The sequence below is a fragment of the Stylophora pistillata genome, chromosome 3 (assembly GCF_964205215.1).
Source record: "Stylophora pistillata chromosome 3, jaStyPist1.2, whole genome shotgun sequence".
NCBI classification, from domain to species: Eukaryota; Metazoa; Cnidaria; class Anthozoa; order Scleractinia; family Pocilloporidae; genus Stylophora; species Stylophora pistillata.
In genome coordinates this window covers 34343465-34359259 of record NC_142521.1, presented here as the reverse complement: position 1 = coordinate 34359259, position 15795 = coordinate 34343465, and the positions used below count along the sequence as shown (strand labels likewise).

The 15795-nt window shown below is 37.2% G+C and overlaps 1 protein-coding gene and 1 long non-coding RNA gene across 6 annotated transcripts in view; one reads left to right on the top strand and one right to left on the bottom strand.

Annotated features, from left to right (window-relative positions):
* Window positions 1-7099: 7099 nt before the first annotated feature.
* LOC148735760 (uncharacterized) lies at window positions 7100-15319 on the bottom strand. 4 transcript variants are annotated; one of them, XM_088755370.1, is made up of 11 exons: window positions 15261-15319; window positions 14638-14730; window positions 12856-12959; window positions 11960-12262; window positions 10953-11073; window positions 10214-10378; window positions 9727-9788; window positions 9179-9225; window positions 8575-8678; window positions 8041-8100; window positions 7100-7303 (listed from the first exon to the last, which is right to left on the bottom strand). In XM_088755370.1, the coding sequence occupies exons 4-11, from the start codon at window positions 12254-12256 to the stop codon at window positions 7200-7202; spliced, it is 960 nt and encodes a 319-aa protein (XP_088611496.1). In that variant the 5' UTR covers window positions 12257-12262; window positions 12856-12959; window positions 14638-14730; window positions 15261-15319; the 3' UTR covers window positions 7100-7199. The 4 variants fall into 4 exon arrangements, with proteins under 4 accessions (XP_088611496.1, XP_088611497.1, XP_088611495.1 ...); XM_088755371.1 differs by lacking the exon at window positions 15261-15319 and having other exon boundaries at window positions 11960-12278; window positions 14638-14894; XM_088755369.1 differs by lacking the exon at window positions 15261-15319 and having other exon boundaries at window positions 14638-14893.
* A 227-nt stretch (window positions 15320-15546) lies between these two features.
* LOC148735759 (uncharacterized) overlaps window positions 15547-15795 on the top strand; it is a 2378-nt gene continuing 2129 nt past the window's right edge. For both annotated transcript variants that reach the window (XR_015999332.1, XR_015999331.1), the window contains exon 1: window positions 15547-15795. This exon is cut by the window's right edge and continues 343 nt beyond it. This is a non-coding gene — a long non-coding RNA (uncharacterized LOC148735759).

The window sequence follows — 15795 nt, the reverse complement described above, 5'->3', positions numbered from 1 at the left end:
TTAATATGAGTGGCGTAGCCAATTGCAAAGAAGCAATGCGGCAAGCATTAAAAAAAGGAAGGCCCACTTTTAACTACAACTGTAAACCGTAACAAAATCCCAAAACAAGGCCTTTGGAGCCCGAAAGGGAAAATTAGCAACAAAATCCTTGGAGAGGCCCTTAAATGATACTAATCATAATAAGATCCCTTGGCAGGGCCTCTGAGTCCAATCCACACCTAAGGCGCCGACAAAATCCAAGAAAAGGGCCTTTGAACGATCAATTAGTAGCGCCTAATATAAGATGGAAAGTTAATTATAGTAAATTCTATTTTTCGAATGAAATTCCTTTCTTTTATTCAAACCATGGGGTGCCAAAGAGAACAACTGAGCACTCCAATAAGCCTCTTTTGTGATTAAAAGCCTATCGATCTCTACAGAGCCACTCGGGGCCTGTACCTGATCAATGCATTGGAACGAAAAATCGTCCAGGGTGTGTGGGGTTTTGTTAAAGTGTATCGCTACTTCACAACTTGTTTTGTTTGTGAGCATAGCAGATTTGTGATTTCGAAATCTCACTTTAAAGTCGGTAGTAGTAGATCCCACGTATTGCAGGCGACATTTCTTACAGGAAGCCAAGTAAATCACATTTTTAGAGTCACAGGAAAGTCTGGAGTGAATGGTGTAATTTTTGCCCGTCTGAAAGCTGAGAAATGATTTAGATTCAACAAAGAAATTCTGACAGAGGTCGCATCTTTTCCTATCGCATTTGAAGCAGCCATTGTTATGAAGAATGGTTTGTCTCTCGCTGGCAGTTTTAAAACGAGATGGTGCTAACAATTCTTTGATATTTGCTAACAATTCTTTGAGATTTTTCGATCGACGACTGTTTGAAAAGAAAATTTTCCCTAAGCGGGATTTCAACCCACGTCCCCCTGTCACTAGTCAGGTGTGATGACCACTACACTATCAGGACAACCATGCTGGCAACACGGCAATGGAAGATGTGATTTACGTGATCGGAGACGTGGTCTCCCGGGAAACTTAATTTTCAAGGTGACAGGGTAGGGGAAGCCTATAACCCCATATGAAACCCAATTAAGGATATATATATATATATATATATATATATATATATATATATATATATTTTGATAGATTCAGACATTAGGGTTTTTCTTTTACATTTAACTTCAGACATAAAGTTGATTTCTTTTTAGTGGCTTATTAGATGGTCTCCACGAACATAAATTTATCGCCTGTCGTGACAATGTCATGAATTCATTCTATGTCTTGGTCAAATTCCGGATGTCAAATACATACGAACGCGTCTTGAACATTTCATGAACCTACCAGATATTTCTGATCTACTTGACTTCGAGTTCTTTCTGTAACGTGCATGAATGGACTTCTCGTCAATATCAAAGGCACTATAGAGTGATAATTAGCTAATTGAGACAGTACTCAAGAGGTAACCACATGGAGGGGGGCTTGTGATCAAATAATTGATTTGATGAGAAAAAAAAGGAGTATGGTAGCAAGCCTTCGATCTTCCTTTTCTTATCGGACTAGGGAGTTGAATCAGGGGCAAGCGACTTTTTTCCATTGGAACTATTTCATTTGCCACAAACTGTTAACAACAAAATAGTTGATCTTGTCTGGAAAGGAAAGAAATCACGTTTTGTCATGTGTGATAGCGGCACACTGATTTCACTTTTTGTTATTGTTCTGTCTGGAAATATCTTTTAAGCTAATCCACGTTTGTGTATTAAAGGTGTGCCAAAGAGATAAGAGACTCGGGGAGACTACAATTACTGCCTCTGAATAAGACCCTTTGTTCCTGTAGTTTTAACAATCGATAATTGTTGTTTTAGGGCCCAGCATTAGCATATATTGATGGATTAAATCTTTTCCGATGAGTACTCTTGTATCCATTTGCTTTTCATTTGTGATAGCTTCTAACAATAAGTGCTGTGCAAGCTATTTCCAAACATTTCAAAACTATTGAACGAACTGTCGTGCAAGACGTATTCACAAAGTAGCGGGCTTAACAGACACATCAGTAAGAGCTAAGGTAAATATGAAGGCTTGAGGAATTATTTGCGAATTACAGGAGTCGCGTAGACCCGCCAACACCTTTTAAAGTGTATGTGGACGGGGCTCACCTGAATGAGATAACTGAGCTTTCCAGAAAGACTCTCCCCTAGCGGCCTAAACATCTCTTTTCAACATATTTTTTTATCATCAACAATTACGCCGGTACAAATACTTCTAATTAGAGTTTCCATTACCTTTTTTCCAGCTCTTTCTCTGAACTACTCGATTCTGTGTGGTTTAATTACAAATAGAAATATATTAAGGAAAAGATGATAAACAGTGCCTATACACTTCGGAATCGCTAGGAGTACCACCAATAAAGACAACGGACCACGTGGTGGGTCAGATTTTGCATTCAAGTGAAACTACAACCATAAAAAAGTAACTGGAAAAAAAAACTCACCATCTCCAGAGACAACCGAGGAGTAAGTCCATTTTTGTCCTTTTTCTTCTTGAGAAGAATCCATCAGTACAAGGTTTATATTCAAAGGTATATATTCAAGGTATATATAATTAACGCGAAAAGGTGTCGAGTAACTGACGATCTCTCAATTTTAACTGGAGACGGCTGGTAGCTGCCTTGATAGCTCCCAATGTGTGGTTAATAATTATTTAAGGTAGAGTATTAATTTGTAATAGTTCGGAGATTTTTAAAATTGAAACTATTGAACTAATTGGAAATATTGCAGTTGTTTAATCAGTTCTGCAATGGTTCCGGCTGGAAAAGCGTGCCGGCTTAATGGTCATTGCGCCCTAGACATCCTACAGGTGTGTAAACGTGTGGAGGCGAATTTAAAACGGGGAGTAACCATGTGATGGACTAGGATCCCATCCAGGGGAAGGGAGAGTACAAATATTTCGTCGCTTAGGCTTTATGGGCTACTGGCCTGACGCAGACTTTTTTTTAATTCTAATACGTGCATCTCCATGAACAGTTCCGGTAAGTGTTTATTTTTTCGGGACCCTCAGATACTCTCAGAGATAAATTTCGCATTAAATTATTTGATTAAGTTGTGAATTTACCATTAATTTTTAATCATCAATATTCTTATTTATTTATTTACTTTATTTTTTTTTTAATTTATTATTTTTTGGTCATTCTGGGAAATCCAGGTATTCCGGGTATTCCGGCGCGGAATTCCGGCATTCCACATTTTCCAAACTACCCTTTTCACCATCATCTTCAACGTAATCAAATGCGTTCAATTTACTCATTTGACTGTGAACGTGGAGTAAAATTTTCTCCTTTGAAAAAATCGTCTTATGTCCGCGAACATTTGTAACATAGGTTCTGGAATATTCATTTAAATAGCTCTGCGAGTGAAATGCGTAACTGGGTTAACAAGCGGTCAATTAACGAATCAAAGTCAAAAGACATAAAAAGATCATTGGAAAGCGGCCAGCATCTAAGAGCAGTGATAAGCTCGCTGAGAAAATTGAGGATAACAGGCTTGTGAATGTAAATAGCGCAAGACTTGCCTCATGCAAGCCCCCCCCCCCTCCCGTAAGAAAACTTGTGGGTTTTCGTTTACTAAATGCTTATGCTAGCTAAAAGGTACGGGTAAGCACATATTGCACGTTCAAGATGGAGTAGAAGCTTAAGATGCGTATGCAAGAGACCAGCAAAGTTCTTAATCGAATACTGTTCACTCGTACTGGTGCATATTCGTACTAGATAGAACGATGGCAGAATATCTCTGCAAAAACAAATATTTCATAACAGCGGCAACAATGTAACCTAACAAATGTTGGCATATAAATGTTTTTTAACTCTGGAGAAGTTCTCCTATTGGATATGAAGTTATTTCGAAGGCAGAATGCTCCTTAGCTTGTTGGTCACGCAATAAGCATATTGTATTCAGTGCGTTAGTTTCCTATGTTGCGAGAAAACATTTGAACAAACTAAATTTCACGCCATTTTGAAGTTTATTCTTTTGAAAACTTACATACGTAGTTTGACGGGATTCAAAAATGGCACATGCTAAAAAAAACAGTTACTATAACTGACGAGAGCACTTTTTTTTTTTGTGTGGCTTAAAGCTGCTAAAGAGCCAATTCCTAAAAAACTTGCATTTTAATGAAGAAAAAGAGTCTGTTAAAGAACGCACGTTGATCGGATTTCTCTACACGCAATATCTTGAAACGCGAAGCGGGCGAAGTGCTCAATTTCGACCTGTTATGAATCGACCTATCGATTCCAGAGGGTGAAAGCGAAAATTTAATTTTTTTCGAAAATAAAAACATATTTGAGGGGAAAAAGACAGAGCATTTCTTGTTCTACTAGGAGCTGCTTGTTTTCGAGCCTTGCCACGAAAATTTAAGTTTTTTTTTATTTTTGCGCGGATGTCCTCTTAAAACTTTTTCAGTTTCCCTCCCTGATGAATTTATCATGTTTAGTAATGCACACGTTTTATTAATTATTAGTAATTTTATTACTTTGATTCAGAACTCCCAAATAATTGTTTGAGAGATCAGAACAAACGGATTATTTTCCATGTAATCTTTTCCGCTTCGACATTGACTCGGTACGTTTTGTGGAATAGTTGGATTACAGTGTCTTGGTCGCCTTACCTTATAATGCCGCTGAATGAGTCATGTAAACGAGACATTAATCGAATAACAAGAATGATGAAATAAATCAAGAATAATGCAGTTTTATTTTACTAAGCCGAGATGAATCAAACCAGAGTCATTCGCTAATAAATCATGCCAATATTATTTTGTTATGATAAAGTTTTATGTTTGCTATGTGATGTTACTGGATACAAGAATGAAAGTATGTTAGAGAAAAAAAATCGTTTAAGCGAACCAACAACTGAAAAATACAGCGAAGACATGAGGTCTGTGTCGAGTGCCCCAAAGGTTACTGTGATGACGCATTAGCTTACTCAACAGTTAAGATTTTAGAATATTATGCCCGTCTGAACATGCCTTTTAAAGTTTTTCATAGACTCCAGTTCAGCGACCAAAACAAATGTTTTGGGTAAACGCACGGCTCGTATGGGAAGTAAAAAGCCGCACCGGTATTGTAAGGTAACAAAATTCCATCATACCTGAATTGACTCGCAAAAGAGTTCTGCCAAACAACGGAAAATGTTATAGAATTGCTGAAATCTCTAATTGGAACTAAGTTTGTATCGCTAAGTTGTCGCGGCGAAGAAATCAATCACAGAGAATAAGCTAAAATCTTACCTTGGCGCTTCTGCCCTTTTTGGGCTCTCTTCTAGACTCTTACCAGCTTCGCTGGAAAGTCAAAGGGAATGCTGATATAACAAACCCACTGCAAAGCTTCCGTTTGCAAGACTGAACAAATATCCAACCGCAACTATCGAAACGAACTCGCACAGACGCATGGGAGTTTTGACCTCCTGAACTTCTCAATTATTTTTTGGGCCTACCTAGTTTTGAAAATGAAAGCGGAAATCTTTACGTCACGTAACGCGTTAGTTGTAACGCGTAACGTTATTCCAGGCAGATAACTTTAACGTAACTGTTCCGCTTCAATACTTGTTCTTATTGTACACTTATTCCCATAGTTCCCCACATAATTTTGAAATTAGTGAAAAGAGATTTATGTTTCCTGTCGCATGGTTCGTGTTATCCGTTCAAGGTTTACAAGCAGTATTTGTATTCGTAGGGGGAGTCCTCGATAGGGATAACCTCCGACGCTTCCTTTTATGTATGCATATAAGAAAATTGATTGATTTGATTTGATTTGATTTGACTTGGTAGTTCCACATACGGACACTCATTGGAAGGACTTGACGGTAGTTGAAAGTTGTGCCTGAACCGATAATTCGCTTGGAGCTGAACGATCTATCGGCGATATATAGCGGTTGTTAGAATAATAGCCTTGCGAAATATCGCCGACATATCATTCCAACTGAAACATGTACACCGTTTAAATATCGTCGATAAATCGCGATTATCGCAATAATAGAGAATTATCGTTTGCGTTACGTTTGCACAGTACTGTACATTAAGAAATGTTTTGATTAGGCAACATTCATCTGAAGGTTTTGGCTGTTAACCAGATGATGAATTATTACCTTTTATACTCTGGTGCTCCGTGAGAGGCCTAAGTTCGAAATTTAGGATGCCTAGGTGCAGCCGTTGAGACTCTCAAGCGAATGCGTCAGCGCAAGGTTTTCTCAAGTGGGCGTCAAGAAATAATCAAAAAGTATGTAAAGGGGTTTGGGTACCCCGCATTTTTCAGTGCTCAATACCTCTTTAGATGATGTCTGTTGTGTTTCATATTTCTAAATTAAATACATAATAATAATGATAATAATCACAACCTTGATCCAAGAAGTAGAATGTTGCTTTTCTTTCTTATGCCAAACGGAAGACATCATTTCTTAGATTGCTCCATATTTTAGTTAACCCTTCGCAATTTTGCATATAATTTTCTGATTATACGCAAGCAATCATGGTGTAAGTTGTAGAAATGGGACTAATGTTAACAAAACCCGGGTGGGAAACAGAAAGAAATAGGAATACCTAAATCCCTAGTTGTCTGAAAAACTCTCTCAGTGTTTCTACTTTGTTATTGGAATCCGATAAGACTATGTTTTTAGCAACTCTCTTTTTACTAGCTAGTTCATCTGGTCGCTCATATGTTTACCTGCGCAAGCGCACACGATTTCTTAGTCACACGCATAACGCACATGCGCATTACCTTATCCTTTTCCCTCGGGGGTTCCAATTTTGCATATTTAATGCCAAGATTTGCGCCCCCAATTCAACTGTTCACGCATGCTAAAAGAAGCACCTTGTACGGAGGGAAGGTCAAATAGCCGACGGAATAACTAAATTTTTCGGCTTGATAGGTTACCATTTTTGATAAGAATGGAGCTTCGTTGCGCCCATTGCGACGAGCTCTGGTATCAGTATCTCTTTTCAGTTGATCTATAGACCCAAGTTGGACAACATTTTTACGGGCATAAACCAGTATTTTGCAATTTTCAGCTTCTGTCTTTGTTGATAAATGTCGATAGCTCCATCAAAGAGTTTTGTTGTTCTGAAGTATTTTTCTTTATTGCTTTAACGATTTAATGTTGTGTAAATCACAGTGAGTTTAAATGTTCCTTTAAGATACTCCGCTCCATCAACTGTTTCAGTTTTCACTTCACGTACAGCCTTCCTGTATGGTTTCTGTATATTCCAAAATTGTCATGGATTGGTACCTCAGGACATGGGTGGCCATATAGAGCCCGTTTCCCTTGGTCTGGGACGAAAAAGAAAGCAACGAATAAGTAAGACCTTTGCTACGCACCTTAGCTGTCTCAAGTCTGAGTTCTGTTGCCTCAGATTATATCAGTTGAACATTGAATACTTAAAAAGAAAATAAGAAAGCTCTTGCTGCACACTTGGTACTGCCAAGTACCAAGTGTGTAGGCTAAAATTTCAGTACAGCTTTTTATTTTTCGAATAAAGAGTATTTTCAAAGATATTACAATACATCACATGGGATAAAAAAAAGGGCAACAAAAAATAGCCAGAATACCGACATTGTTATAAGATCTCTGTACTGTACTGTCAATACACCCATAGTTGTGCAACATATCCAGCTGTGTGTATAGGTAAACTGCGTAAAGCAAGACACTCTGAGGCTGGTATACAATCTGTGTTACACATAAACCCACGAGAAGAAGTTTCTTCTCTTTCAAACAAAAAATGAGGATCTGATTTAGAACCTGGGTAGTCTAACTTCACAGTAGACACCATTTATACAACAACCTGCGGAAGCTAACTTGGAAAAACCAAGGTTCCTAAATGCGAGTTTTTACTGTATTCTCGATACCTGTTTGAGGAGAAGTTAAATGTTGATCACTTCTGGGATTTAAGAGTTAAAGATAAAAAAGAAGGCAAGGAGCCAATAGATCAGCCGTAAAGATGCACATCATCATTTACTTCTCATCACTTGACGGAACTGTTTAAATAGTTCTGGAGATAACTACTTACTGTACTGGGACGAGTACCATTGGGTGTTGTTGCATTCTTGGTCATCGTGTCCGTCAAAAACTAAAGGTAAGTGAGATATGATTTTAAAATAAGGGAATGGTTGGTTATCTACCGAGAAATAAGCTGGCTCGTCGTTGCATTTTGATAAAACATGATTCAATCTTAGAGACCGAGAAACCTCTTTGGAGCAACTTTGAAGGGAATGGTTTACTTCGCCTTAAATATAATGTGAAAACTTACGCATCCTTTCTACCAAAAAGAATCAAAATCAACACCAGTTGCAAATTCGACGACCGAATTCTTTTTTGTGATTTCTTGGCTGCTAGTTTGTTTTGATGCAGTCAAAAGAAGAAGTTCCCTCTCCTCCCTATGTATACCTGCATGCTTTATAAACAGGTCTACCCCAAATTATTTGTCCGCTCTGCCGGGTTTATGGTTTTTTCCTCCATAATGAAAAACAAGGTTTTATTCAACTACTCTACAGGTAAGATATCTGCAAAGGCTTTTTTCGTTTTTATCAAAATTTTTACCCACCGCTGTGACATCCGGCTGCAATGCGGTATCCCTTGTTAACACTTGTGCAGTTGTTAGTCTCCCAATGATAGGGATAAGAATGGGATATGATGATACGTGGACAACTAAAATGAACGAAAACCAGTTTTTCAGACTCAAAGGATAGAGCAAAAAGTTCATATTGCACATAAGAGGAGGAAGTGATCACCTAATCCTTCTGATTCTTACTTTGATGAAGAAATTTAGACTATTGAGTCATGTTGTCCTGAGGAGGTCATGAGATTCCGAGGTTTGTTACCCACAAACTTTGTGGTTCATTAGACTTTGATATTGAGCGTCTTAACGACAACTATAACATTTTTGATACCACGTTATTGCTACCTAATATAGGCCACTTGCACCTGATGTCAAGATCTCTTATCAATGTAGCTAATGAATCAAGATTTGGCAGTATCGCTTAATCAACCCTCAAGCTCATACTTTTTAGGACAAACACCGTCTCTTGCCTTAATTAATAACTGAGACCACTGTTATATCATGGCTACATATGCATCAACCTTAGGGGTTGCTGTTTAGATAAAGCAGCCAAGATAAGCGAGCAATATCACAAAAATAACTAACTTGCCTCCCTCGACGACATGTTGAGTTGAATTTGTTTGGTCCACTGGGTATCTTAAAATGTAAAAATAGAAAGACTATGTTATGGTATGTGTATGACGATTTTTCAAGTTATCCTTTTATACTTCGCTTTTATGTTGTTAAGCCAATCAGTTACCATCTCACTTTTATTCAGTTGTTTGAGTTGTAGGAACTCAGGCGTGAGGAAGAGGGGGTGAAAGGTCATGCATCGAAATTGTCGGTCATTTCCTCAAAAGATTAAAAACTTTCTTGGAAAAATGTTGGTGGTGAATTGCTTGGTTATTTCTTATCTTGTCAATGAATCTTATCGCCTTTATGTTTCAATAAGTTTCCTACTGAGCAATTTTCCGTGAAATGACGCCTCCGTCACATGTTAGCATTACTATGAGAAATATCGTAGCGATTCGCAGAAATATAGGATTTATCGAAAGAAACAGAAATTGATAGATTTGTAAACAGAAAGGAGGAAAAGTAAATGAAATTAGGAAAAGATGATTGAATGAATAAATAAATGAATAGGTATGAGACAATTACCTGATAGAAGACTGTAAGCGAAAGGTTGCCTCCATTTTGCAGCACATCGACCCTGAAAATTCCTAGAAGACAAAAAATTATATAACAGCGTCCTGTGCATTTGACTGACATGCAAAGAAAAAACTCGCTGCAAATTGTTAAGTCATGTAAGTCCTTGCATTTTTGAACCAGGATCTTGATTTCCTTTTTGTTTTGTTTTTTAATGCTTGTAAAATAAGAACTTAATATTGACTTTCAATTTACATATTTAGACATCAAATCTTGGCCGGAAAATTTAGAATATACATTTGAATTACAGGCTGGAGCCAAAACAGAGGCCCATCTATAGTATTTGTCTCATCAAAGCTTGCTTGTAGTGTTTACAGAGTAGGGTTAAAGGACTCGCAATAAAATGTTCATATTTTTATAAACAATTTCCCATCTTCTCCGACTTATCATTGTTATTGCCATGGTTTTGGTTAATAATGTATATAATTTTCAGGTTTACCTTCTGTCTTTGCTAGTTCGTGTATGTCGTTGTCGCTCAATTTTCTACCCTGGTCCTGATCAGTAAATGGAACACAAAGCGAGGCGTTGAGGCAGTTGCGGGGTGCGCTTTGAAGGTGATCGTTATTGTTTGAGCTGATACTCACAACTAAGGTCCATCCACCACCTGGCGAATAAGAAAATGATATGAAACTAATAATCAGCCAAGATAACTGTGTCAAGTATTAAAAGAAGTAGCTTAAGCGGTGATAAAAATCCGGTAAAAACTACTGTGTTTACGAAATCTTGGTATGTTGCACTATTGATATGGTTTATTGTAGCAAGAAAAAGTGAAAAAAGAAAAAGAATTGAAGAAACGTACATACTTCCCTGAGCGGTTTTCTATGGGCCTCGAAAAACCTGACAGACCCATTTTCCCAGCTAACGCCTATTCATTCTAAGCATAGACTATCTCACTCGTATTTCATCATTCAATTGAATATCGAAAATAAAAGACTGAAGAGGTTATGAAGAACAGGAAGTTGTCCGTCTACTAGTAAAAGTGACGATTTAACTTCTTTAAATTGCCCGAAACTACAACTGAAGCAACAGTTTCAGTAACGAAAAGTAAAAAAAAAATATGTAATCTAAACTATCTGCTTTCCATCTTGTTCCAAATTTTAGTTTTCACTGATGGCAGTATTTAAATTTATTTCACTATCGTTTACATTTTGTGTTTTATTTTGTCCTGTTTTACAAACCATGATTTTTCATATCACAATAGACTTGTCCGTCTTGATTTCCAATATTTATCCAATAGTAACCGCTTTTTGCCTGAGGCATCTTGTAAAGAATTTCTGAGCAAGATTTTGATCCATCATCCTATAGATAATATAAATAGTATATAGAATAATTACACGAAACGCACACCATAATAATGACAATGATAATGAAAGCCGCTTTTGAGTAGCATCTTAGAAAGCTTCGGCGACAATAAAAGAATTCTATATTCTAATTGGGTATCCCAGCTGCGCACGATGATTGCTTTGTTTTTACAAGAAAAAGGAATGCTGCTTTTACTTCTTACAGTTTTTCAACAGCAAAATCGCGAAACCGAACGACTGTAAGTCTTCAGGATAATGAAAACATAAAAAGACCACGACTTGTTTTGTGAGTGTGTATCTTACTATATTCCCACCACTAACCACGTTCACTTCGTTAATAGTTGAAAAATTTCATTGGATGTGGAAATAATTATCGTGGTGCGTCAAGCTGTATTGATAGATATCATCATTCCTTTTATTTAAGGGATCCGTCAAGGCCATACAAGTCAGTAGTAACCGCTTTCCGCATGAGGCCACTTATTGAGAATTTCCGAGGAAGATTTGAATGTATCAACATGTAGATCATATGTTATAGATGGTTATTGGCTAGATTGCTTTAGCTGCTCACTTACTTATTTTTTATGCATCTTTTCATCTGTTTACTTTATTTCACTATTACAAATTTAGAAACTCTATGGGCCACGCCGTATTTTAACTTGCAACCATCCGAACACTACGGTCGGTCGATAACACAAATGCTTCTTATAAATCAATTACGATATTGTCGGCTATTTGGGAGAGTATGAATTTACTAGTTGGTCGTCATCACGAAGCAACGAGGCCTAAACGACAGTGAATTTTTCTCCAAAGTTTGGACAAAAGGCTGAGCTAGAGGGAGAAATCACACTTTTATTTTCTTTTTATAGAATTCGTCAAGGTCATACCTTGTTCATATAAACTGATCCTTCCTTCGGACCAAAATCCCTTGGGTGAGTATGTTTGTTTGCATCATTCAAATCACATGACTTATCTTTTATACGGAAGTTCAAACTCCTGCAGCGAGACTCGCTCGAACAGATCATCCCACACTCACTAATACTGGAAGTTTTTTGAGTTGAAACAACGTGACCGGAAAGGTGGTGACCGTACTCTGAATATGTGGAGCGACGGCACTGCTCACTGGCTTGGCTTAGCTGTACATGCCATATGACGATGAACAGGACAGAATAACACAACAGCATGGTTTTCTAATGAAATAACGAACTAACAAATAGTTGATTGAAATAAACTCAATGCTAAAGACTTAGAATGTGATTTATAATTTTATTGCCAAAACGCGGGTAACAATACAATTTAACAAATGGTAAACACCACAGCGTACACTATTGAGTTATGGATGCACTTGGGAGGTTGCTAAGCACGAAAGAAGCGTAAGAGTCGCCCGAGGCGATAGCCGAGAGCGACTCTAGCTTCTTGAGTGCTTAGCAAACCTCCAAAGTGCATCCATAACTCAATAGTGTACGGTGTGGTGTTTACCATTTGTTTTATAACATAACATTGATACATTGTAGCTAAAGAGTTCCCTTTTATTTAACAAATCTTACGTGACCAGAAAAAACAAGCGCGCGCGGAAAAATAGTCTTTGCATTTGCTCACGTCAGCAGCGTACACCCATGGGCAAATGGGGGACGCTAAATTGACCAATCAGAGCGCGCGCTTTACTTTGGTTATGTTATAAAAAAGATTTTAAGAAATACTCGCTGGCTGGTGCAGCCAAACCCAGCGTACCATTACCGTTGGAAACTTCTCACAATAATATAGATCCTCAGAGTGTACCTACCGTGTGTGAGGCACTTTTCACATCCTTCACAGGAGCTTGCGAAATTCGAGTACCGACGGCGAATAGGACTAAACAAGGTTTTGTATAATCCGGCTAAAGAGGTCCTATATAGCAAGATAAAAAATAAGGAGATTACTGCTTCGATAGAGAAGCTAAAACTAAAGATATTGCAATTGGAATCTCAATGAATTAGATCCAAAAAGACACGGGGTGGTCGGCCCAACATCTGTCATACAAAAGATGTCATTAAAAATTAACAATGTTATTAACAACGCGACATCGCTGAACTTTAAATGAACGATTTTGCTCTTAACGTCTCGATAAACTAAATCCAACAAAACAAAGAACGTCTACATCTAAATAGTGGAGCGCCCAACGTCTGTCTTACAGAGGATGTGATCAAAAATTAACAATGTCACAATTATCTGAATTTATGTTTTCAACCCCAGCCAGTAAACATGAAATCTAAAACCAGGTAGTAACAAAAGAATAATAAAACATGAAACATATATATTAGTAATCTAATATAGAAGCCTCCGTAATTATTTGACAAAATTCATATTTTAAAAAGATAACTGACTAAAAAAAGAGATTTACCGGTTGGGAAACATTTAAAGTAACCACGTCAACATGCCAGAAGAGTCTGTTCATCATTACAATAGAGAACTGAATTATTCAGTGTCAATAACTCATCTTTATCTGTTCCTTATCTGATGGGCTCCTGAGATAACTTTTTCATTAGTCAAAAAATAATAATTTTTACGAGAAATATTCGTGATAGTCTAAAAATATTTTAAAGGATGGAGAAAACTTTCTTCATCGGTCGAACAATAATTTAACTTCGTGAGAATTTTTGGTAGATTGAGAATTTGTTTTATGATGAAGAAATTTTTCACGATCGAGAAAACGTTTTCATCGGTCGAAAAGAAAAATATTTACGAGAAAGATTTGCGATGATATAAAGATATTTTAAAGGATCGAGAAAACGTATTCATCGGTCGAACAATATTTTATCTGGTTGAGTATTTTTTCGGTGGATTGCGAATTCATTTTGTCGAAGGAGAATTTTTTTTGTTGATTGAGAATTTTTTTTTCAATCGAGAAGTTTTTTTCCAGCGAGAATTTTCCTGTTGATCAAGATTTTTTTTTAGTCGATCGAGAATTTTTCTGTCAATCGACAAACTGCTGGTTAGCGTGTGTTTTCACACCAAGTTTGATCAAGTTTGAGTTTAGGCTTCTCGCTTCAAGTAAAAAAGAAGCAACCACCAGTTACAAACTTTCTGTTGTGACATTCCTTAAATGGAAAACGACATACAGAAAGCTTTCTCTCTAGGGCCTGGATGAATGAAATTATCCATAGTGTTCATAAAGTACTTTGTTTCACAAACATATTTTATCTCTATATAGGACAATTTTTAAACCCTTTAACACTGCACTGAGACAATGACCAGGGAAATAATCTTTCTTCCGTCGTCCGCTCCTGCACGCTAATAATATGAAGAGATAAATTGAAAAGAGACACCTTAAGTCAATTTTACAGTTGAAATTGGCTGTTTTGGTCAATTTCTAGCCCAAGTTCTTAATTTTGTTGCACCAAGCCATGAAGCTACGCAGACCCACTACATTTAAGATTCCAGACCAATTTCCAACTTTACCCTAAAAATAAAACTACAGCATGATCAAAGAGTTCCTTCCTTGCAAAGATAATTGCTTGGCACTGAGATGTTTTAGCTACCAACGAGGTTCAGCACTAATAAAGTTTATGTCCATTGGAAATCTAACCTTCTGCAAGTCCGTGGTCTTTGTTAAATTGATGAGCTCAGTTCTTCGGTTTCCTGCTATCTTTGTAAATTGTGTTTGAACAATCGTTTACGGCTGGAATAATAAGTTTGAAACCATGGTTATGACAAAACTCGTACCCAAACTTAAAAAAAATAAGGAGAAAGGGAGATGTTTAAGCTTAAAGGATACCGCTCAGAGAACACAAGTTATATCACAGAAATATGGGACTTTATAAAGCCAAAATTTAACATTTTACAAAATTTAACTTAATTAAAATGTTTTGCCAGTCAGTAAAAAAGGTAAAGTGTTGGATAGGATTATTCCCTGCTGTTCTTAAAGTGTGCAAAGAGATAATTGAATTTCAAAACAGTGCTTCTTCTTCACTATTTTTCTTACTGAGTCCGGCCGAAAACAGGACAAGGTGTTGGATAAGATTATTCCCTGTTGTTTTGCAAGTGTGTAAAGGGATCATTGAATTTTTAAACAATTTTTTTCGCCATCTTCCTTATTGAGTCTGGCCGAGCGCTACTCTCTGACGAAAGGCTAATTCTCGAAACGTCAGCTTTTTAACTCTTTACGGTGGCAAATTTACAATTTCTACTTCATTGATGAAACCAAATTACCTCGCCGACGCTGCACCACAGTTTCTTTAGAAACTCACCCTCTTTATTCATTTGGCCGAGTTAAAGGCTGTTATGCATTGCTTTAATCGAGGATTTTTGTCACCAAATCAACGTCCCACTGGTTTATTTTCAAGGTATCAGCACGGCTACCACGATGCATCATTATCATTACTACACTGGTTAAAGTTCTCCAGCTGAGCAGGTAAATTAGTTCTTTGATGTTGAGCAGATGCATCAGTTATTTATGTTGTTAATTATCAGCTTTCGCATTTGGTTAATACGACCCGACACACGCTTTTGTTGCAAGTTAAAGAGAGGATCCGAAGAACAACTCCGTTTTGATCAGTAAGGGGATTTCTCCACGAAAAATTTCGAAATATCAACAGGCTGAAAAAAAATATATTCATGATATCGTCATGATATTTGTTGTTTTCCCTTTTTTGTGAGCTTTGGTGCTTCATCCACCCTTAATTTGCTTGTCAGTATATGTATTTGATGCAAGCAGGTGTGACTATGTCTTGAAATTTGACCTTTA